The sequence below is a fragment of the Polypterus senegalus genome, chromosome 14, assembly GCF_016835505.1.
Source record: "Polypterus senegalus isolate Bchr_013 chromosome 14, ASM1683550v1, whole genome shotgun sequence".
In the NCBI taxonomy this organism is placed as follows: Eukaryota; Metazoa; Chordata; class Cladistia; order Polypteriformes; family Polypteridae; genus Polypterus; species Polypterus senegalus.
This window is the reverse complement of record NC_053167.1, coordinates 85,670,204-85,696,183: the sequence shown is the minus strand read 5'-3', so window position 1 is coordinate 85,696,183 and position 25,980 is coordinate 85,670,204. Positions and strand designations below refer to the sequence as shown.

Below are 25,980 nucleotides of genomic sequence, written 5' to 3'. Positions count from 1 at the left end.
GGTCCGTCGGATAGTTGAACCTCGGATTCAGGAGGAACAGTGTGGTTTTCATCCTGGTCACGAAACAGTGGACCAGCTCTACACCCTTAGCAGGGTCCTGGAGGGTGCATGGGAGTTTGTCCAACCAGTCTACATGTGTTTTGTGGACTTGGAAAAGGCATTCGACCATGTCCCTTGGGGAATCCTATGGGGGTGCTCCCCCTGATAAGGGCTATTCGGTCCCTGTACAACTGGTGTCAGAGCTTGTTCCGCATTGCCGCATAAGTCGAACCCGTTTCTAGTGAGAGTTGGACTCCGCCAGGGTTGTCCTTTGTCACCGATTCTGTTCATAACTTTTAGGGACAGAATGTCTAGGCGCAGCCAGAGTGTTGAGGGGGTCCGGTTTGGTGGACTCAGGATTGGGTCGTTGCTTTTAGCAGATAATGTTGTCCTGTTTGCTTCATCAGGCCATGATCTTCAGCTCTCTCTGAATCAGTTTGCAGCTGAGTGTGAAGTGGCTCGGATGGGAATCAGCATCTCCAAATCCGAGACCATGGTCCTCAGCCAGAAAACGGTGGCGTGCCCTCTCAGGGTTGGGAGCGAGATCCTGCCCTAAGTGGAGGAGTTCAAGTATCTTGGGGTCTTGTTCACAGAGTGAGGGAAGAATGGAGAGTGAGATTGACAGGCGGATCAATGCGGGGTCCGCAGAGATGGGCTCTGCATTGGTCTGTCATGGTGAAAAAGGAGCTGAGCCGTAAGGCAAAACTCTCAATTTACCAATCGATCTACGTTCCTACCCTCACCCTTGATCATGAGCTATGGGTAGTGACCGAAAGAACGAGATAGTGAATACAAACGGCTGAAATGAGTTTCCTCCACAGGGTGTCTGGGCTTTCCCTTAAAGATAAGGTGAGAAGCTCAGTCATCTGGGAGGGGCTCAAAGTAGAGCCGCTGCTCCTCCACATCGAGAGGAGTCAGATGAGGTGGCTCGGGCATCTGATCAGGATGCCTCCTGGACGCCTCCCTGGCGAGGTGTTGCAGGCACGTCCAACCGGGAGGAGGCCCCGGGGAAGACAAAGGACACGCTGGAGGGACTATGTCTCCCGGCTGGCCTGGGAATGCCTCGAGATTTCCCTGGAAGAGCTAGAAGAAGTGGCCGGGGAGAGGGAAGTCTGGGCATCTGTGCTCAAGCTGCTGCCCCCGCGACCCGACCTCGGATAAGCGGAAGAGGATGGATGGATGGATGGAATTACAATGTAATGTAAAAATAATTTTTCTGTCATTTTGTTAAAGACATTTGATGACAGCCTGGTCAACATGCATTGTGCACCATTCGAAGCAGATATTTTGCATAACACATTGAGTGCTGGAGCATTATTACCAAGATGTTGCAGTATAGGCTTATGCATATATGATAAATTATGAACGCTGTCATTACCCGTAAAAAATCTAAAGAAAAGTATTAGAAAGGAATAGTTTTATTATCAATAATAACTTTTTCAAAACTCTGAAAATGTAAATAAGTCCAATGTAAAATACAAAGAAAGTGTTAGTAACTTTATTTTCACAACAATTTGAATGACAGTCCTCGAAGCATGGCACCACACAGAGTGCAGGCTTAGAAGCACAAGTGCCACAAATATGACACGTTTCTTTGCGGTGTCCACACTTGTTTGACACAATACATTTGGTAGTTGGTGACTGCTGGAGCTCAGTGAGCTGCAGAATGTCCAAGGAGAGCTGTCCTAACAGTCGTGACAATTTGGATGCCTTGTGATGAAGAAACGCCTTTGGCCCAGGTATTGGCAGAACCTACAGGTTCTTCATCATCCAATTTATCGTCACTATCTTGATCACTGTCATTATCATCAAAATATTCATCTTCCAACAAATCTAGTTGTTTCAAAACATCAGCAGCATTATACCTTTTTTGCAAAAATATAACAATGGACTGTCTATTTATAACACTGTTTACCATAAAGTGTTGCCATATAAAAAAACAAACAAAAAAAAACAATGGCTGTCCACTAGATGGCAGCACTGTAGTAGGTAACTGAGATGTGGTATTAAAGATTGCCAGCATGCTGGTTTTATAAAGTACTGAGGAATGAGTTTCATTGTATGTCATGCTTTAACAGTCTCAATGACATATGAGTTGGCACATACCTCATGTTCAAGGTGGTAAGAGTTACAGCATACTGGGGCACCAAACTCAAGAAGGAGATGCAAACTCTGGGGGAGAAACCAGTTTCTCACAAGCCAAGTTCACACATTCATCTATATTTAGTCTCGTTCAGCCAGTTTAGAGAAGACAGTTTACCTCAAGGATCTCAAACTCCAGTCCTGGAGGGCAACAGTGGCTGCAGGTTTTTATTCTAACCCTTTTCTTAATTAGTAACCTGTTTTTGCTGCTAATTAACTTCTTTTGAATTAATTTGAATTGACTTGCTCTTGAAGACTCAGAACCAATAATTGTTTCTTTTTTCTTAATTAGCAGCCAAACAGTAGTGAGATACAGAATGAACCAAAACATGACCAGCAAACTCTGACCATCATACAATATCTGAAAATATAGAAATGTGACGGTCTCATGAATATTGATTTGCTCAGGTGCCCAAAACATTTTAACAGTGCTCTTAGAAAAATAAAAGAAAAAATCTAAATTTTGAAAATGTATTGCACAATGAGAGCAGCAACAAGCCCAGGATTTAAATAACGACTTTAGTTAACAACAAGAATCGGCACCTAATTAAGCAACTGGTTGGAGTGAAATTGGTTTGAGTTTGAGGCCCTGACTTAGTTGGTCTTCTGTTGGCTCACTCACTTCACATTTCATTCCTGTTTAAGGAAAGAAGTGAATCAATTCAGAGGAACAATGAAGATATTCCGGGGAACAAATCTTAAAAAACAATTCAATTAAAATTTATTCAAAAGAAGTTAATTAGCAGAAAAACAGTGCACTAACTAAGAAAAGGGTTAGAATGAAAATCTGCTAGCACTGCAGCCCTCCAGGACTGGAGTTTGAGATCCCTGGTTTAGCTGAAATATGGGCTTCTATTTTGCAAGAACACATTTTCATAGCCAAAAGTTTGCCCAAAAACTTTCTCATATTACAGGCTGACATGTGAAGACATTAATATATTTTCTAACCTGTTGCACTCTGCCCACACTTTGTTTTTCTCTCCTTTCTTAAGGATCCTGACTGCTATCATGAAATGGAGTCTTTTCAAAGGCAAAATGAGTGTGAGGTCACCAAACATAATCCAAGAAGCAGGTCAGGATCCTCACTAACCTTCCCAGAAAAGGCTTAACCTAACTCAGCAAAGCCCCAAATGCTACTTGCAGGCCAAAGAAATGGGGTGGTGGCAAAACAACACAAAATGTCCGCAATTCTATCAAAAAGACCCACAAGAGGGAGGATAAGTGCCACCCCCAGCTTGTCAACAAAAAGAGAAACAAACGATCTTTATAAATCAAAGATTTAGTAGCAAAATTAAAAAAGAGAAAATGTATTTCCTAGAAGGCAATCCTAAACAAACAAGATCAAGAACAGCATCTGGACATCCAAAATCAAGAAAAACAGGCAAGGTTTTCCCAAAAAACAGTGATATAAACAGAAATAGCAATACTGACAGAACTCCACAATGAATAAAATGATATCCTGATCCTGAGCCTTCGAAGGCTGACTTTAAACGCAAGAGAGTGGTGATGTCAGGGTGACCCTGCCTCCTGGGGCTCCACCCACAAAGAACAAGAACCATCCATCCATTATGCAACCCGCTATATCCTAACTACCAGCTAACACAGGGCGCAAGGCAGGAAACACACCCACACACCAAGCACACACTAGGGACAATTTAAGATCGCCAATGCACCTAACCTGCATGGCTTTGGACTGTGGGAGGAAACTGGAGCACCCGGAGGAAGCCCACGCAGACATGGGAAGAACATGCAAACTCCACGTAGGGAGAACCTGCGCTATCCACTGCACCACCATGCTGCCTGAACAACAACTAGCCATACATTTAAAAAGATAGTACATAATAATAAATATAATGGAAATATCTAAAAACATGACAATTAATAACTCCAACACAAATAACATTAAAATACATACACATAGGTTAATATGTATATATGACAATGACCAGATTTCAAAAATATACTTATCCACAGTTTGTGAGATTCCTACCCTTAAAATTCGACAAACGTCCAATTTTTCTTCTGTAATATGGGTTGTTTGCAGGCTGTTAGTAAATGATGCTTAATGCTATCCTCATGCTTTATTTTATATGTGTATTTTATTGATATGAACATTGTTAAATCAAATTCCATGCCTCTGTGGATCATAAAAAAATTAGACACAATCAAAAGAACTCTTACAATTTTTAAAGATTAATCGTCACATTAATGCCTGAAAGTATTTTTTTTTTACTTTTTGTCAGGTATAAAGATACATATATTCCTTCCTCAGTCATGACAATTCCAAAATGTTCTTCCTCGCCAACAATAGCAATAAAAAAATTAAAAGAAAACAACCAGTGTCATTCAACCACTGCAACACAGAGCACAAAAGTATCTGACTGGTCCTAGAATGGCTACAAGCCCCTGAACATCCATCATGTATTTGTCATTGGGCTACCTGAGATAACCTTCATGCCAAAGATTTTTATTCTTTATAAACATTTCAACAATTAGTAGTTACATTGTTATTAATTCTCTTTTATTTCTAATATGAACAATTAGAATGATGCAAAATCAGCTACATTATTGTAAATGATTTTTAGCTCATCCATAAAAAATAGCCCACACCCACCTCCTTGATAAAGTAAATTTTAAAATATTAGTCAAAGCTTTACCTAAAGGCATGGTGGCTATTACTCTAATCCACCTTTCAGTATTTACTAGTAATAGTAGTAAGAATGTCATTGTTTATGTCATGTTTTGTGCTAATATTATGTCATGAAGCAGAACAGATGTATTTAATAATAAACAGATATTTACCAACTAATATAACATTTGTTTCTTGTCAAGGACCTTGTATTAATACAGTACTTAACATTTTAGATATATTATTTTCTAGTATCCTAGGTGGAGGATCAAGGACAGATTGTGGTCTTTGTAGGTTCATTATACATTTTTCATTACACATTTTAGGTCATAAAAATAATGTGACTTTAAGATGTCCAATACAAAGGAATTATGAAAGTCTGATCATACAGATAATCTGAAATTCTGTACTATAGATGATAATAGCTACTGTAAAGCTACACTCTTAAAGATAATGATTCTAAAATGTCACTTTATTGGGTTGCGTGGTTCTTCATAGAAACATTGATTGACAAAAAAACATTTAATGTATAGTTGGCTGCCTAGCAGGATACTGACAAATCAAGAAAACCTGAACATAATCTGTGTTATTGTTCAAGTTCAAGTTGGGGAGCATGCACTGGTACAGTGCGTTGCCGCATCCAATACATGACAAAACAATCTCGGGATCCCAGTTTGCAACCCCCCAGGCAGACACGCAGTCCAGTCCCACCCTCCAGAAATGACCCTCTATCTGCCGCAGCCAGATGTTACGTGGGCGACCCGTTGGCCTGGTCCAGCCACTCGGGTCCCCAAAAATGAGGATCTTACGAGTCGGATCATCCTCGGGGAAACGCGCAAAGTGCCGTAAATGATGCTCCCTCACAATCAGGCCTGGTTCTAGAGGTGAAGCCGCCATCGTGCCATTTAATTTCAGCTGCCCCTCACCCTGTAAAATCTTCACTCACTTTCTAAACCAGTGTATTTAAAATAAAACATTTTCGCAATTTCAAATGTCAAAAAAATTAAAGAAAATTTCTTTGTAGGTAGAAGAAAACTTGGCTTACGCATTTAACGAATCGGCGACAAGTGTAATTAATTCATCAGTAAAATTCCGATTTACACTACAAAAACTTTTGATTGATGTGCTGTGTACTTGAGCTGCCACAATTCACATGTTGTGACATGCCCGTTTTTCTTTGAAGCAAGTTACCGACATTCGACAGGAAAAGACGAGCCCCACGTCGAGCCTGCGTTTTGTTGAGGGTGGCCACGGCCCTCTATGTTCTAGAGTTGTAGTTCTATGTTCGTGCATGACCAGCAGAACCGGGCCTACTCACAATGCATTTAGTGTGCCTCATTCGGGACTCCATGAGCAACCACCCATTTGACACAAAGTCAAACCAACGGTACCCAAAGATTTTCCGGAGAGACACAGTACCAAAGGAGTCCAGTCTTCATCTCAGGTCACTGGATAGCGTCCATGTCTCGCAACCATATAGCAAGACAGGAAGCACCAGGACTCTAAAGACTTGGACCTTCGTCCTTTTGCATAGATATCGGGAGTGCCACACACTCCTTTCCAGTGACCTCATGACCCCCATGCTCATAGGATGAGTCACCAGAGACATGAATGTCACTGCCAAGGTAAGTAAACCTCTGAACAAGGTCAACACTCTCTCTGTAAACAGACACACTGCTGACAGCTGTGCCCAAGAGGTCATTAAAGGCCTGGATCTTGGTTTTTATCTAGGACACTCGCAAGCCCAGACACTCAGACTCCTCACTCAGTCTCTCGAGCGCCATGATCAGAGCCTCCATTGACTCCACGAAGATCACAGTATCGTCAGCAAAGTCAAGATCCATGAATCTTTCTTCACCAACAGATGTCCCAGCTGCTTGACCCCACGACCTTTCCCAACACCCAGTCCATACAAGCATTGAACAGAGTAGGAGCAAGAACACACCCCTGACGAACCCCAGAATCACTGGGAAAAATGCAGAGGTCCTGCCTCCACTCTGCACAGCACTCACAGTACCAGTTCACAGGCCGACCATGATATCCAGCAACCTCGACGGGATCCCGCAAATCCTCAGGATGTCCCACAGGGCAGCTCGATCAACTGAATTGAATGCTTTACGAAAATCGACAAAGACTGCAAAGAAACTCTGCTGATATTCACGTTTGCGCTCCATGAGAACCCTCAGTGCCAGGATGCGGTCAATGGTAGACTTCTTAGGTGTAAAACTAGACTGTTTCGGTTGCTGGTAGGTGAACAAGTGATCCTATTGATGACTACCCTAGCAAGGACCTTACCCTGCACCGAGTGCAGTGTTATCCCCCTGTAGTTGCTGCAATCCGTGCGATCACCCTTCCCTTTCCAGATAGGGACGACAAGCCCCGTTTTCCAGTCAGTTGGGATGATGCCAGTCTCCCAAATGGAAGCAAAGATTGCTTGCAATGCCAGGAGGACAGCCTTACCACCAACCTGGAGAAGTTCACACCAGATAATCACAGATCCCTGCAACCTTTCTCCCCTCTCAGCTGGTCCACTACCTGTGTAATCTCAGTGAGATTGGGTGGTTCACAGCTAATTGGAGGATCAGCCTCAAGAACTGTGGACCCAGAGATATCCAACGTCCTAGCCGGAGGATCAGCTTTGAACAACTGCTCAAAGTAGCCAGCCCAGCGGGTCCTTAATGGTCCTTGGCAAGAATGTATTAAAATAATAATTGGCATTTTACAAATTTGCTACCATCTATTCATAGCTATGTATTGAACATGTAACAGATCTAAATAAATACATTTTTTTTCTGGAACTTTCATGTGGATGGATCTTTTAGGAACTTAAATGGTTCTCCTGTTTCATTGCCTGAAGAGCTTCTTTGGCACCTTTGTTGTTAGGAGTGTATACGTTCCCTGGAATAGCACAAAGATCCCTCCAGAGACCCTTTTTACTTTCTCATATACAAAGTGTAGGGAAAGTATTGTAATCGTCCAAAGATTCAATGTCAAGATTTTGATGAATCTCGACATTTTAGACCTCCCAGATTTTCTCGTATATGAAGTCTAGGGAAAGTATTGTAGTTTGATGTTGAGATTTTGATAAATCTCGATGTGTTAGACTTCCCTGAGTCCAAAAATGCCATTTTTGGAATTATTTCTGTGTCTGTCTGAGTTTGTGTATGTATGATAACTTGAGTAAGCTTTCACTGAGGTCAACCAAATTTTGCAGCAAGTAACTTTTGGGCTATTTCAGTTAACAGGAAGTGGTACTTTACCTTTTATTCATGCAGCTGCAGAGTCTGATTTATTCAACTTTACTTTTATAATAATTGCTCAATATATTATTAATTTAATTTGATTTGTTGTTGCTTGTTCTTTAATGTACATAATATAAAAAATATAATCATTGTCTTGTGGTTTACTCCTCAAATATCTATCCTTAAATCTACAGTAAGTATGCAAGAAAGTCTAGGGGAGACCACTCCCGATTTGTTTTTAAACTAGCCTGGTGTTTTGAGATGTTTTTACTGAAAATTGAATATCCTGGGTATCATGTATTAAAGGGCCAGAGCCAAGGAAACTTTTAACATCTTCTTTTTGTTTTGATTTTGTGAACAAATATCATCATTGTTAACAAGCTGGAAAAATTTATAAACTTCATTACTGTTAAACAAAGTTTAGCTAAAGTTTAGCCAATTTAGCCTCTGTTTTAAATATCCTGGCTTTTATTTTGTCATCTGTGCACCAAAGCTTTTGGGTTCTTAGAGCTTAATGTAACTATAATTCTGTGGCCAATTTAGTGTTGCTGTAGATTGAACACTGATTGTTACATCAAACTCACTGTATTTCTCAAGAGATTTCTTCCTAGCTAGGGCCACTATTTCCTTATGCAGAATCTGAGACTTGTGTTACTTTATTTCCGAGTTTTTCAGTTTTTCTAGATTTATTGTGTGTATTATACTGACCCATGACTTTGTTTTTGAAAGCTTGTTGTCTTGTGCCTCTGCTTTATGATTTCACTTACTATAAATTGCTTACTTTACCTTTTTCTCCAAGTTTATCATAGCCTTATATTCACAGGTGATTGATGTCCATGTACCTATTCAAATCCTCTAACCATCACAAGTAGAACTTCACTATTTAAGACTATTCTGTTTGTTTATTCTCCACTGTCTTGGCACTTTCATTTGGACAAGTTCTTTTTCAAAGACATTTGGGTCTGATATTTGCATATTTCTCTCTAACACTGAATAATAATGGGGCCCACAAAGACACAGATGTCCTAACTGTGTAAGCAAACTGGGTCAATCCAGTTTTCCAACATGGTCTTCCAATTTTCATATTTTTCCCATCACATTTAAATGAACTAAGCATTTTTGGCAGGCAAACTATCAGTAAAGTATTGCAGCACTTATAATATACACATGTACCCTGAGCAAGCATTGTTACAAAGGAACATAACTGCTGCAGGTTTTGCTCAATTGCAGGGCAGCTGGTATTAAGACCTGTTACAGAATGAACAGCGGTACTCTTAAACAACCACTCTAGCTGACTATGCATTTGTGTGCTTTTCAGGTCTTTAATTGTGTGGGCCCGAGGGCTGCTGGCAGAGGCTCTGACTTGGAGAATCTCTGCTGCACTCTACTGTCATAGCTCCCAGCTTGGAAAGGCTTCACTGGACCACTATTGAACTTAGTCCATTGAGTTTTGGCGGCTGACATTTAAACTTGTCTGCACTCTTCCTGCTTCTTGTGCTCACACGACTGCACATATATCTATGAAGCAATTATTTAACTGTGGTTTGTTTACCTACTCAGGATGAACGATGGACATACTTTGAAAAGTAATTGGTTACCTTTTTACCAAGAAATCCAGCTTCCTTCATTTTCTACCATTGAACCACAAACACTACACTTTGACATCTTCTTTTTTTCTGCTTCCTTTAACTTGCCAGTAATCTATTTTCTAACCTTTTCTGAACAGTGCACCTGTCTAATGTCTTCTAATCATCTTTATGTGTTTCTGTATTGTTATACCATTAGACTCTGATATTTCCATGATAATAGTCAAGTGAAGTTCCCAAGATTGTGTTGCTATTATGCAGTGGCACTTTCTTGTGTTCCCTGTCTGATCCCCTTCACTGAACCCATTATGTATTTTTCAGGACAAAGTACACACTGTCATCATGGAGCTGATTTTCCTTGTGTATGTAGTATACTATATACCAGGGGTGGGCAAAGTCAGTCCTAGAGGGGCGCAGTGGCTGCAGGTTTTTGTTCCAACCCAGTTGCTTAATTTAAGAAAAAATCCATGTCAATTTTTTTTAATTTCAGGGCTCATTAATGCTTTAACTTTGCCATGTCAGGTCATTCTCATATCCTAGTTTTTTTTTTCCTTTCTAAGGATATCATCCAAATCATTTGAAGTCTAAAACAGATGAGTAATTCTCAGTCATTCACTTTTTTCTCTTAATTTTCATTTCAAGTATTCAATTAAACCCAATAGTGCATGATAAACACACATGGAAACCAGCTAAATGGAAAAATGCTGAATTTCTTTTGTCATTTGCATCTGATTGCTAAAAAGAAGCAACTAAAAACCAAGACTACAGCTGTTTAAGACTAAAATAACCAATAAGGGTTCAAACTCTTAACGTGCAAGACAACTAAAGTGAAGCAGAAGTGTTATTGAGCAATAAGGGCTTCTTATGAAGAAACTGTGTTGGAACAAAAACCTGCAGCCACTGCGGCCCTCCACGAATGACTTTGCCCACCCCTGCTATATACTATACAGCATTACCTTACTACAACCTGCAGGGATGAATACAAATAAGTAATATGTTTAAATTTATAAAAATGTATTATTATTATTATTATTATTACTATTATTATGTGTCCTCTGCACACAGTACAGGAAAGGGACAACTTCTGTTTCTGATATCTGATATATGCAGTAAATGTCAATACAATGTTTGTGTAATAAATGCATGAAACAGTCAATGTGTGTAAGACAACTCTCAATTTAAACAAAATTAAGAGACAAACTAAATAGCATATTTTGAAGTTTGATTTGTTAGGGGTATGTATAGAATTACTGCTATTATAAAATTACTGTACTGTGGTATGGCAAACTTGAATAAAAATAATTAGATGAGAAGGAAAAAAGTAGTATTAAGGGAAAACAGAACTGTTAATGAAAAAATAAAGTGAGGGAAACTTAAGAAGTAGTCAAAATATTAATAGGAAAATTCAGTGGCAACTATGCAAAAGAATGTCTTACTGGCAAGGTAAAGCTCGGGGAGGTCGTATATGGAAATAGATTTTAAATTAAATGCATGTGGTAAAATCTTTTGATATTGAGTTGGATCAAATGAAAAAGTGTAGTTTAGCAATGCTGGGGATGTACGAAAAGATAAATTAAATTGTAAGATCATCTCAATGCTGGCAGTGACACAGAAAGTGTTGGCTCTTGTTCATTAGTACGGTGGGCTAACAGGTAAGAGTCCATAGGTTTATTGACAGCCTAAAAGCGTAGGGCCTGCTGGAATGCTTGATTCTTCAGGCACAGATGGTGGATTAAAAAAAATTACTAACTTTGTTCATGCCCTTTTTAAGCTGCAGAAATTTCTTGGCTGTGTAAACTAAGCGATGTTCTTTGTTCAATGCTTGTTCGTAGGACATAACAGTTTAGTGGTGGTGTATGATTAATCAAAGTATTAGTCAAACTACTGTGGTATTACAGATCAAAAATTGAAACTGTATCTTGTTAGCAAAAAAGGAATGATAAATTAAAATTACTATCTCAGGATAGTGATTATTGTCACCAGGGGGCACCTCTAAGCCATTGTTTAGAATGTCTTATGTCTGGAATGAGCAGTGAAGACAGAGAATACTTTATATGGGATAGTACTTGTACTGTACAGTATGAAGTAAAACATGTACTACGGCACGTTTGTTAAATAAATTGCAAGTGTCTGGGAGAAAAAAGGTGATTTTATATATAATGACATTTGCAATTCTACCCAACGTGACAAAATGAATCCCACTCAGTCTTTTTTCTTTTGATGATCTTTTCTGAGATTTAAAATTCTCACAAAGTTTAGGTTCACATCAGGTTACAAATAAAAGAATATCCTTTGCAGTAAAAAAAAAAAAAAAATCATATGCTTTGCCTATAAATGTATCTTTCTGTGTTATATTAGCTTCAGATCAAAACAATGTAAGAGATGTGTATTTTGGCCTTCAATGGAGGGTGAGCGAGGTTGCAATAATTCCAAATACATTGTTTTTTCTGCCACTGTGAACAGATCTCACACTGCCTGGGTTCTGCTACATTTTTGTTCTGCATCCATCTATCCAACATTTTCACTAATGAACACTCAGCCTGATCCAAATGCATGTTTGGCTTTGGTCCACTCCTAGACATAGTACCTCCATAACAATGAAGATTTATTTAAAAACTAAAGTTCCTTTTTGCTATTTATAAGCCTACCAAAGCCCTTTGTATTATTATATTTCAAACTGTACACATTCTTACTGTAAATAATTACAGCAAAGCCTATTTTTCAAAAATAATTACCATGTAATCCTTGACTTACCCTGTATATGCAGAACAGGTTTTGGAGGGAAAACAAGCTTGCATTTCTCTTTTAATATATTGTACTTTTTTCACAAAGTACAAAATCATGTGATTAGGTTGATTATCAACCCTAAACTGTATTTTTCTGACCAAGCATAACACACATTTGCTGGCCACCATTTTAGGATCAACTGCCCTTGTCACATGCAGACATTCACTGCCCAGTCAGTGACAGTGTCACAGAGTATATGCACACAGTAAAAATCAAAGCAGGTAGACTGGAACAAAGAGACTGTGTCTGCAATTCAGAGGTAGAAATGGCAGGGCTGTTTATTTTATTACACTTAGCACACATCATAGTAGTGTACAAGAGCCGTTATGGCACATTGGAGTTTTTTTACTTGATAGTCTCTGGCATTTATTATGAATTCATCACCAACAAAAATGCAACCAGTAATAGTGGCCCTATTGTCTTGTTAAACCTTGTCATTAATAGTGTTACGAAAACAGCAGAGCAGACTTTGAGTGAAATTATATTTTGACCAGGAAGTGACAAGAGAATAGTCCTTTATTAGGAAGGAATCCAAGCAGATTTAGTTCTTCAGGTTAAACATGAAGTCCAAATGAAAACCACCAGAAAGGCCATAATTCTAATGCTGATCTCCTACTCTTTCCATAATAATCCTAGCACTAGTATCCTGAATGCTTTTTCATTCGTGACTTATTCTCAATACCCTCAAGAGTGTACCACCATCTTTTATAGGGGAATGTGTGATCACAGGTTGCAACCATGTGGCTTTTCAACCAGGGGGAACTTGCAAATAATAGTATGGCAGCATTCAAAAATTGAGGTGCTCACAGAAGAACAGCAAACAAAATGGCAATGCAATCACAACACAAAAATAATGACAAAAATAAATAATAATTGAAATAACAGTGCTAGCATTTCCAGAAAGTACACCAAAATAGATCAGAATGATGCAAAAATCCAATCATAACTAGCTGAGTTTACTGGTGACTCAGACTGTTTTCAACAAAACTCTAGAAAGTATGTCTTCATTGTACTACAAAACCAAAGGCTACCCACAGAGGATGGGGACAACATTGCTTGGCTTCCCTTATTCCATCCATCCAACCCACTGTATCCTAACTAAAGGGTCACGGGGGTCTGCTGGAGCCAGTCCCAGTCAACACAGGGCGCAAGGCAGGAACCAAACCCCGGGCAGGGCGCCAGCCCACCACAGTCAGTTATTGCAGCTACTGATAATTTTATTGTGATTAGAGGATCAGGATGAGGGAAGAAATCTATAAGTCAAAGTGTTCATGCAGCTGTATTTCAGCAATACAGACTGGTGGTGAAAGTACTCTGGTGTTGTTTTTTGGCAAACACTGGGTCCCTCAAGTATGAATAAAGCAATAGTTGAGAAACATCAGTGCTGGCTAATGCTCTATGACACAAGCATAAGAACTTGATATTGAATTAATCTTAATACATTGTCCTGCAAACTCAATATATATTCAAATTCAGTCAAACATATGTTCCAGTATGAGGTGAGAGAGTCAATTTTAACTATTAACCCACTATTAGCTAATTTTCCAAAGATCATGGGACAAATTGGAATAAGGTCAGAATGTTGGTGCAGTGGTTAGCACCACTGTCTCACAGCTCCAGGACACAAGTGTTTCAATTGTGGTCTATGCCACAGTGTGGAGTTTGCATAATCTCACTGCATGTATATGAGTTTTTCTCCGCTATACTCAAGATGTTTATGTTCGGTGAATTGGTGATTCCAAATGCATGACTTGCCTGTGCCACATCCAGGGTCGGTCTTTGCTTTTCTTCTGATGCAGCTGGGATAGACGACCCTATTTGGACAAAGCAAGCATGAACAAATGAGAAGTTAATAGATGCTGGAATAAACATGTAGGGGAATCCCAGTGATGCCCTTTTGACAGCCTCTTGCATTCATACTCCTGACTAATATAGACTTTCTTGAAGGCAGATCATGGAAAAGCTCACTATTAGTTAAGTACACCTAAAATGTACAACTAAACTGCAAAAATCCAGTCTTAACTAGCATTATATGTTTGCTGGAAAGTGTGGATTTATTGCACTAAGAAACCAAGCCAAACTAGATCCACAGAAAATGGGGAGATTATTGCTTGACTTAGCTAATTCCAGTTACCAATGATTTTTTGTGCTCAGAGGACGAGTATGATGGAAAAAATCTATCTAATAGTGATAGTGCTGCTATATTTTCACCAATAACTGGGGCTGGCAGCATAATGATGCTGCTTTGAGGCAAGCATAAAGGTGTTCCTTTGTAGAAATACCAACAGACTATTAACAGACAAAGGCCTGACCAAGTGAATGACAAAGTTTAGAAAGTGCTCAAATGACGCAATGCTCAATATAAAGTAGGTTTACTTTTTTAGCAGACAATATTGTTTTAGTGTTGGATTGCTTGTCGTAATATTAATGAAATTGCAACATTTAGATACATTTTTATAGTGAAAATGCTAAAAAGTGTTTCCTCACATGGTTTCTGTTTGTGTGGAGTTTGCTTATTCTCCCCATATCCATGTGGAATTTTTTCTAAATTGGTCCATAATGAGTGATTCTGGGAGTGTGCATAACTGTGCATTATAACTACCGCCATTCCTGCATAAAATTGGTTCATTTCTTATATCTGATGTTGCTGGGATAGTCACCTGGGGCCTCATGTATAACGCCGTGCGTAGAACTCGCACAATAACATGGCGTACGCACAAAAGCCGAAATGTGCATACGCACAGAAAAATCCAGATTCAGGAATCTGTGCGTACTCCAACTTCCACGTTCTTCCGCTCCATAAATCCCGATCAGCGTGAAAAATAACACTCGTGCACGCGCTTTATAACGCCCAACTCCTCCCAGAATTACGCCTCTTTGAATATGCAAATGAATATAAATCGCCCTTAAACTCAGCCTTCTGTGAAAAGACAATGGAAAAAGCACGGGGGAAAATATAAGAATTTCAGCGAATACCAAGTGGAGACAAAGGAAAAACATACTATCTGTTCAAATAAACCGTTGTATAATCAACAAAAGGAAGTTGATCGAGTGACATAGCGTGTTGGAGAAACTTGAAAGCTCACATTCACAAAACCGCACAGTGCCGGAAATAAAAAAGAAGTCACATATCAAAGTCACCGTGAAAAGCCGAGTTGTAAGCCCACTGTCTGAGTGTCATATGAAAGCTTATTAGGGTACAGAGAAAAAAGGCACACAGTGGGGAAAAAGCACAAAATGTCAACTTCAATCTCGACATTTCCACTTTAATCACGTAGTTTATTTTGTCATTAAAGTAGAACATCATAAACTTCATCTTAAAATCGTTTAATTAAAGTTTCTCAAATCACAACGTAATTAAAGTAGCACGTTAAATGCTTTGTTTTGTATTTGATCTTCTATGTGCCTATGTGTGTGAATCACTACTTGCTTCTTAAACCAGCTCTCTTCCTCCGATAGGACACAGAATCCATTACATTCGTGATATTACAGCTCTCTGAATAACTAAAATACTGAGATGTATACGTGATATAATTTTCATGATGATAGGAGTTAAAGCACGTTATTAAACATGGGTTTTACTTCAATTAAATCATTTATTGCAGCAGTACTCAGGGGCGGCTCTAGGCTTGTGGTGGCACTGGGCAGAGGAAGAATCGGTGGCTCCTTCAGCCACCAAAGTCAGTAAGGTAGCTTATGCACGGTGGATGGCCACGTCCGGTGCAGACACTGCATAGCCGCTTCGTGCTCATGACACAAGCATTTAACTTTTGCCGAAATTTGTCGCTGCGTTTTAGCTGTGTTGTTATTTTCTCTTCTGTTTTATATTCAATATATATTAGAGTAGGCGTCACTGCAGTCAGTGCTTTTCTTTCCCCAAGTAACCGATCGCCACACAATCAGCTTTGTAATAGAAGTTAAGCCATCTGTAAGCTTAGTGCCGATTCTTCAAAACGTTTAAGGAACATTGAAATAACTTCGTAGTACATGTTTAATTATTCTATCCATAAAGACACTCCCAGTGAAGAATATAGATTATTTAAATGAAGTTAAAGTTTTATCTGTATAATTTAATAAACATATTTTGCTGCATTTCACCTTAAAAATGATATCGTCATCATATGTAAATACGCACTTTATAAAGTGGCTCAGGTTGTGCGATATTATAACTATAGTGCAAGTTTACAGTGGGGTGATTGTACTTATAAGTACAAAGAGTTCTACAAGGTGCAATTGATTGAGTGCGTTTATAGTTCTTGGGATGAAACTGTTTCTGAACCACGAGGTCCATACAGGAAAGGCTTTAAAACGTTTTGCAGTGGCTGAGACAGCGTGTCCTTGAAGCTGATTACCGATAATTCTCTTTCCGATCAGCTGCTGCTGTGATTCACATTCAGATACAGTGATATAAATACTCCAAGTGCTGCACTGAGAGTAATATGGAAAAAGATGATCCGCTGTGGCAACTCCTAACGGGAGGAGCTGAAAGAAGAAGAAGAAGAAGAAAAAGAAGAAGAAGAAGAAGAAGAAGAAGTGAGAGTAACAACGCTAAAGCAGTTATGGCATTTGGAATACTATGGCTGTTCCCTGGACCATTATATTGTTACAAGTTAATTACAATCAGATGTGTTACACTAATAAACAATATGCGGTTAGTTTCAGTGTATTTATAAAGTCGCGTCAGGAAAATAAGGAGTAACCACACAGGAACAGTAGCATTGGTTTGACGCTGGGTGCCGCCAGTCTGCAAAACCGAGCGGAGAACTTGCGTACGACAAGGTATGAGGTACCGTGGAAAAGTGCATGACTTTACGCCAAGTGTAGGTTTTATACATCGTGATTTGAGCGTGGAAATGTTCTTACGCAACATTTCTCTGCGTACGCACCGTTTATACATGAGGCCCCTGCTCTCTGGACTAAGAAGGTACATAAAATAAAATACATTTTTCACCAGGAATCAACCTTGTTTCAACAGATGTATAAACAGCTATACTGTAACTGTACTATAAAGTGCAATTGAATGATATTTACTAGAAAAGAATAGCGTATAATATACTGTATATATATTTTTTTATTCATTGGCTTGAAAATTGGATGCTTAATGCAAGCAACGAAAAAGATGTTGTATGCAACTATAATGTGGGTCACACAGTGGAGCAGGTGTTGGTGTTATTGCCTCATAGTTTGAGTTCAAGTTCTGGCACTTGACTGCCTGTGGTTTGTGTATTCTTCATACGTATATGCAAGATTTTTCTGACTACACCAGTTTCCTCCCACATCCAATGGAGATGAAGGTAACTTTGTCTTGTAACTCTAAGCTAGCCCTACAAGAGTGAACATCCTGAGCAATGGACTGGTGACTCAGAGTTGGTTCCTGCACAGCATGCTTAATGTTTCTAGGACAGGTTTTTGTCAGTTACCTGTTATGTGATGTGTGTTCTATAAATCAAGTCAGTCAGTGATTTGTTTTTCCCACTGGGGAATTACAAGTAGGTATTTTAGTCTAGTTTTTCTATCATTCTTAAATTTAACACCTAATAGTTGTGTGTTGTGGCCCATTCCACTCACCTTTCAGTTTCAGTTAGACAGCAGTAATTTCCAGAGATAAAACAAGGAAGGGTACTGTTTGCCCTTTGTTGTACTGTGTTCACTGCTATCATTATAATTCAAGCAGCTTCTGAACATGAGATGCTGAATGATATTATTCTACATTTCTTCCAGGAAAGGGTTTGCAAGGCCCATAATTATGAGTCAACTTTTTTTATCCAAGAGATATTGTCAAGCTTGGGTCACTAAGTTGCACATGAAACTAGAAAAGGGGAACAGGTTTCCAAGGAATACTGTCTTTATTGCTGAACTGGCAGGTGCAAACACAAGACTTTTTCTAGACGGGGTTTGTCAACAGCAGAAAAGCACACATGAAGCAGCTGTCAAACATGGCACTTCAGCTCCCTTCTCTAAGTCAAAAGAACACAAAATCCCCCTCATCAAGCGGGTTCAATGGCTCGGAGGCAGCAACTGGAGCAGAGGAAGTCTGAGGGAGAGAAGACAGGAGAGTGAGCCATTAGGTTGGTCAGGGCTCGATCTTTTAAATGTTCTAAACCTTGTGCGAAAAGTACATCTCATGGAAAGCCCACAAGCCAGCAGGTGATCCTGCAAAGAGGATGGATAAGAGTGTGTTTGTTTCCAGAGAATGCTGCTTCGAGAAATCATAATCATCCAGTTCCTTTAAGAGGGAAGCTTTGCATAACCTGCAGGGCATTTCCCGACAAAAAAGGGCAACGATGGCAGCCCAGTTTTGTCTGTACCAGCGCATCAACATGGCTCTCTGCTCAAAGCAGAAGAAGAAACTCTCTGGGTTGTCCGAATGGGCCATCTTCACAAACAGGTCCCTGGGAAGGGCAGTGGGTGGATCAAGCACATCCTCCGGGTCTGCTGGAAGGGGAAAATTCAGAGGATCCATCTGTGCAACATCCCGCTCCTAGTACCACTTGTCAAGCTTGGGTAACTAAGTTGGACAGAAAACTAGAAAAGGGGAACATGTTTCCAAGGAAAAATGTCTTTATTGTTGAACTGGCAGGTAGAAACACAAGACTTTTTTCAGACAGGGTTTGTCCACAGCAGAAAAGCACACAGGAAGTGGCCGTCATACATGGCGCTTCAGCTCCCGTGTCCAGGCCAAAAGAACACAAAGTCCTCATCATCAACCGAGTTCAACAGCTCGGTGGCAGAGACTGGAGAAGAGGCAGTCTGAGGGAGAAAGGACAGGATTGTGAGGCATTAGGTTGGCTGGGGCTCGATCTTTTAAATGTTCCAAACCAGTCTTCAGCTGATCCTGTTAGGGGGACTGGTAAGAGTGTGTTTCCCATTGAAATACTGTTTAAGAGAGAGTTTCTGAACTGCAGCTGTGTTTCTTTGTCAAAGTATTACTGTTAAGAGTGGCGACACTGGTCACAATCTTTGCAAATGGCACTTATCAACCAAAAGACAGGTTTCGTCTGATAATCCGTGCTTTCATACTTTGTGTCTAAAGGGGGGTCAGAGTGCATGGTATCAAATAAGGAGAGGTGATGGAGCATTTTAAGGAGATGTTCAAAAATTACCATGGTTCTCCAGGCCAGTAGTTCATGTACATTTTGCCACATTATCATTTCTATTGATGACATTGTTGACATTGGTTCTCTGAATAGTCACTGCTAGGATACTTCTAGGGATAGGCATGCGCATGTGCTGTTTTCCACAACACACAAAGTCACAGCTGCCACCTTATTTGTCATAAATAAAGGAAGTGGGCTTCAGTGAGAAAATAATTTTATTAAATCTTAGGAACTGTTTTGGTTTTCAACTTATGCCTGTTCTAGTGACATTGGTTACCTTCATAACAAAGAGGCCATTATTCATTTATTTGAGTATTAAACTGCACCCCTGTGACTACTCTAATTGTTCTCTCCCTTAATATAATTACCTTGAAGACTGCCTTTTGTGTTTGGGGGCCAGACAGCCTGGGTTGTGTCCTGAGGCCTGTTTCTGAGGGAAATTAGTGAAGTCCTGGTCGGGTATTTGTTTGTTTTGAGGCCAGTTCTCCCCTTTATACAATTTTTGTGTCGCTGTTTCATATCAAAAATAATTTAATTGTGTACATTGCATTCATTATGCAGTACAACAGAAACAGGTAACTAAGGCATTCCACACTTTATGGCTGAAAAATATTTACATAAAATAAAACTCACTTCCAAAAGTAATTGTACAATAAGATTAAACATATAATTCAAGAAAAAGTTGATTTATTTGGGATCTAGTTTTTGGCAGAGAGCATTCTTACCTCCTGTGTTATGGCGTGGTATAGCAGTTGCTCGGGCGCAGACAGGACAGCACTGCAGCGTGTTGGATAAGAGTGCACAACAGATCATCGGCAGCAACCTACCCAGTATCGAGGACATTTGCATCAGCAGGTGCAAAAGTAAAGCCTCCTCCATTATGGAAGATGTCACTCATCCTACACATGAACTGTTTGCCCGACTCATATCAAGCGGGAGATGGCACAGCTTATGGGCTACCATGGCCAGGTTAAGGATCAGCTTCTTCGGGGATTCTTTTAGACTAATGAATACAACATCACTAAATTTGACTGTAAACTCTGTGTGACTTAGACTACACTTTGCATTTTGTTTTAGTAGTCTCATTTACTAAACTATTGCTACTGCCTTTTTTATTTGCTGTTAATTACAGGGCATACTGCAATAATATTTCATTTAGACGTATTTATCTTATTGTATTTATGTAATGATATTATTTTGTTCTATTTATCATTTATCTATTATACCTTTATCACAACATCTATGGGGTTAAGGGGCTACTTTTTATTATGTATTTTTTATGGGGTTATTGTGGACTCTATTTAATTGTTTAATTATCGGGACCCGAATACCTAATTTTGTATCTGCATATGGATGTTAGATTGACTATGAAAGATCCTTGATCGATGATCCCTGAAATCAAACAAATCACCAGGACCAGATAATATTTATCGTCGTGTTCTTAAGGAGACTAGTGAGTACATATATAAACCCTTGACACATATTTTTAGGTAGTCACTGCACACTGGAAAATGGCAAATATCATTCCATTACTGTATATGAAAAGGGTGACAGGGCAGATCCAAGCAACTATAGGCCAGTAAGCTTAACATGCATCACAGGAAAAATAATGGAAGGAATTATTAAGGATACAATTGAGGAACACATGGCAAGGACAGGAGTTATTCTGAACAGTCAGCATGGGTTCAGAAGAGGGAGGTTGTGTTTTACTAACATGCTGGAATTCTATGAGGAGGCAACAAAAGGAAACGATCAAAGTGGAGCTTATGATATTATTTATCTGGACTTTCAGAAAGCATTTGATAAGGTGCCACATGAGAGGTTGAGCGTCAAATTAAAAGAAGTGGAAGTTCAGGGTGATGTTTTTAGATGGGTGCAGAATTGGCTCAGACACAGGAAGCAGAGGGTGATGGTGTGAGGAACCTCATCAGAACTGGCCAATGTTAAGAGTGGTGTCCCACAGGGGTCAGTGCTAGTGCCACTGCTATTTTTAATATATATAAATGATTTAGATAGGAATATAAGTAACAAGCTGGTTAAGTTTGCAGATCATACCAAGATAGGTGGATTAGCAGATAATTTGGAATCCATTACATCATTACAGAAGGACTTGGATAGCATATAGGCTTGGGCAGATTTGTAGCAGACGAAATTTAATGTCAGTAAATGTAAAGTATTAAACATAGGAAATAAAAATGTTAGGTTTGAATATACAATGGGCAGTCGGAAAATCGAAAGTACACCTTATGAGAAGGATTTAGGAGGCATAGTGGACTCTAAGCTATCAACTTCCCGAGAGTGTTTAAACCATTAAGAAGGCTAACAGAATGTTTGGTTATATAGCACAGTGTGTGGAGTACAAGTCCAAGGAGGTTCTGCTCAACCTTTATAATGCACTGGTGAGGCCTCATCTTGAGTACTGTGTGCTGTTTTGGTCTCCAGGCTACAAAAAGGACATAGCAGCACTAGAAAAGGTCCAGTAGAAGAGCGACTAGGCTGATTCCAGGGCTACAGGGGTTGCATTATGAGGAAAGATTAAAAGAGCTGAGCCTTTACAGTTTAAGCAAAAGAAGATTAAGAGGTGACATGATTGAAGTGTTTAAAATTATGAAGAGAATTAGTATAGTGGATCAAGACTGTTATTTTAAAATGAGTTCAACAAGAACACGGGGACACAGTTGGAAACTTGTTAAGGGAATCCTTGTAAGTCTTGGGTTGTATGTGTATGTGAGAGCATGAGGGAGGGAGTGTATGACTGTGTTTGTGTGTGACTGTATATGTCAGGTGGGGTTTTGGACTCCTCCCCTCTCCTGGGACATCTGGCAATACTACAACATCTTTGCCTACCCTCCCCCTGCCTTAAGCATCTGTCTGGTCGCTCCCGGTGGCTGCCTGGTGGGATCTGGTTCCCTGGGCTCTGTTGGGTCCTCGGCGGGGTGGGTCGCCCTTTGGTCCCGGGCTGCTGGGTTCCGGGCCCGGCCGACTCGGGGGAGAGCGGCTGCGGGCGGGCCTGAGGGCTTGCCGTTGATATCTCCCTGGACTCTGCCGGCTGCTGGTTGTGACCCCCGGGGTGATCCTCTGCGCCTCTCGAGTGGGGGTTGGGGCTTCTCTGGTGACGACCTCCCTAAGGTCTCCACGCTCTGGGGTGACCTCTGGATCTCTGGGCTTGGAACTCCCTCCATCTTCCGCACGTTTTTGGGGGCAGGTCTGTGGCCCTTCACACTCACTATTGGATGCTCCTATAGAGAAACCTTACACATACAAGCGTGCGTACGCACACAGGTGCTCACATGGTGATTTCATAAGTATGACTTGGACATCTTCAGCACATGATCTAAGGTTGTGGTGGCCCTAAATGCCTTAGTAATAATTACTGTATGATTGTCAGCAAACATTTTTACTTTTATATATCTTCATGTAGCTGATGCAGCAATGTTTTTGTCTTGTGGTTTGTTTTTTTTCCCCCCCTCTTTCTGCAGGTCTAGAAGCGGACTCTGGTTCATTTATTGTTTATTCTATACGAAAACCCCCCCTTCCCCCTTTACCGGCATCTCTTCCTTCTCTCTCTTCTTTTTCCTTCACTTTTGTCTCCGTGTCCGGTTCGAATCTTAAAAACATCTAAAAATATTTTTAATAAAGTTTTGGTATCAGGCGTGACGTCAGCAGAAGCTGTAACGCTCCACCTGAGAGAAAAACTGTAAGGCTAGTCGCCAGCATTCAGACATCAATTCTGATTGCTTCACAGCCGAACAGGACACGGTAAAAAAAAAAAAGGAAACTTGTTAAGGGTAAATTTTGCACAAACATTAGGAAGTTTTTCTTTACCCAAAAACGACCGACACTTGGAATAAGCTACCAAGTAGTGTGGTAGACAGTGAGACGTTAGGGACTTTCAAAACTCGACTTGATTTTTTTTGGAAGAAATAAGTGGATAGGACTGGCGAGCTTTGTTGGGCTAAATGGTCTGTTCTCGTCTAGAATGTTCTAATGTTCTAATGTTCTACCAGGTCAAGTGACACAGTATCACAATAAGCACTTCCTTCCTTACTGCCTTCCTTCAAACTCCAAAGCCAATGCTTTGATCCTGATTCACTGCTCAGGATCATCTGAACCCTGCACTGATAGACTAAAGGTTTTTGGCGTATTCCAGATTTTTAGTCATATAAACAATGTAAATTGAAATTAACAGTTGTAAGACTTTAACACTTTGCTTTCTGTTCTATTATTTGTTAGTTGTAAAAGGGAAATGTGAAGTACAGTAAATTTTGTCATAAGTGATAACACAGCAAATCCAAAATCATGCACGGATTTTTTTATTTTTATTTTTGTTCTTTCCTTTTGGTAATTCATCTTATCTTAACAGTTTAGAACATTAAATTATTTGTATACAGTTTCCATTTTTGTAATGTAGCTGTGCTTCTTTTTCTTTTAACCTTTACAGGGGGAATGGTACTAAACCCATCATATTTTGGAATAGTCGGACATACACATACTATGATTCATGAGCTTGGACATATTCTGGGATTATATCATGTGTTTAAAGGAGTCAGCGAGAGAGATTCTTGTGATGACCCTTGCCGAGAAATGGTGCCATCGTTGGAAACTGGCGACTTCTGTGCTGATACAGCACCAACACCCAAATCCAAAGTGTGCCGAGATCCAGATCCAGTCAATGATACCTGTGGTCTAATTCAATATGAGGGAACACCCTTTAATAACTACATGAGCTACACAGGTATCACGTTTAAAATCATGTTTTGAGCCTATTTACTGTATTCAAATGGATGGTAATGGGAGGCACTTGCTACGTGATAAAAGTCCTTTTCCTTATACACACAGATATCAGCTCACAAACAAATCCCATAAAATAAGCAGTACAGGAAAAAAACTCAAAAAGTATAGAAAAGTAGCACATTGCTTGATTTTTAATGCTGGTGCAAATTCACAGATACAATCAGCTGTACAGAAAAGTGCCATATTATCATTATCAGGGCAAAAAGGTCTGATTCAACAATTAAAGCAGGATCACATGCAAGTTTCTTATCTTTTGTAGAGTTCCTTACTAGTGTTGATTGGCGAATTTTGCCAAAGCCCTGTTCACAGCAAATATACTGTATTCACTGGTGACCTTGTTCACCAGATATTTTCCTGTAGATTCACTTTGTGGCTGGCTAAGATGAACTTTTTTTCCAGTGCCCCATAATGCTTTGCAGGGCCAACATGACATCACAGGGCTGTAGCAGCCATGCACAGAACTTTAATGCATGCATATCATATGGTGCTTTAGGCACGGTAGATGTCACAACCCCATCAGTATTTCAGCCTTCCACCTTACATTCCTTTAAAACACAAAAAGCTAAAAAATGTTCAGGATTTCCATTTTTAAGGACTACATTAGCATTCTATAATGAGAATATTAGGAGTATTGCTACCGGATATATAACACTGATCCCAGTACACAACTGAATGGCTAATTTGAATGCAGTTAGCCATGTGCAGGAGCTAAGACCCAAAATAAGCCTTAAAAGAGCCCTCCCCCAAGAATGCAAACACATGCCACCCTGTGAAATAATAATAATAAGCAAAGATTTATTATGGTTTACAAGGTACCTCGATCTTCTTCATGGAAAAAAGTAGAAAGCATCTGCAAAAAGACAGAAAAAATATTTCCAGCTGCAAACATTAGAATGAGCCTGTCTGTGTGGTACCTGATCAATGTTCTCCATACAGCTAAGTCCTGTACCTCCTACCTGTCAAAACCTCTTCCTTCCTTCAAATATTCTTTTACTGTATGTATCCACCTTCCTTTTCTCTTTCCATTGAACTTCCTTTGCCATCACTTTTTGCCAACTTACTCATTGTCTCTCTTTATCACATGTCCATACCACCTGCTTTACCATACTTTCTTAAATTCCTCTCCCAGTTTTGTTTTATCTGTGATTGATCTCAGCATTCTCTTTTCTGTCACATACAGCTTCTTCTCCTGCATTGCCTTTACTGCCCATGTCTCAGCTCCATACATCATTGCTGGTCTTACCACTGTCTTAAAAACCTTACCTTTAACCTTTTCCTTATTCTTTGATCACACAATACTCCCGATACCTTCTTACAATTGTTCCATCCACACTAAACTCAATGTTTTATCTTTGCACCTAATTCTCCATCTTGGGCTGCTTCTGATCCTAGATATTTAAACATAATCATTCTTTTCAATAGCTCTCCCTGCAGGCTAATTCTGAATCCTGATCATTATGAAACCTCAAATATTCATTATTCTTCCTATTAATCTTCAATACTCTATCTTCCAAGGTTCTTCTAACTTTGTCTCCACTTTTTCCTTTCTGGTTTTACACAACACAATGTCAGGAAAAAGTATGCATCAGGAGTATTGGATTTTTATCCCATGGCTCTACATATCCATAACCAAATCAAAGAGCTAAGGGCTTAAAGAAGATCCC

General features: G+C 39.7%; 1 protein-coding gene across 2 annotated transcripts in view; it reads left to right on the top strand.

The window, feature by feature from the left end:
- The window catches only part of pappa2 (pappalysin 2), a 240,372-nt gene that overhangs the window by 63,980 nt on the left and 150,412 nt on the right, over nt 1–25,980 (top strand). For both annotated transcript variants that reach the window (XM_039735653.1, XM_039735652.1), the window contains exon 4: nt 23,964–24,257. In XM_039735653.1, the coding sequence (XP_039591587.1) occupies nt 23,964–24,257 (294 nt within the window). The remainder of the gene's footprint in view (nt 1–23,963; nt 24,258–25,980) is intronic.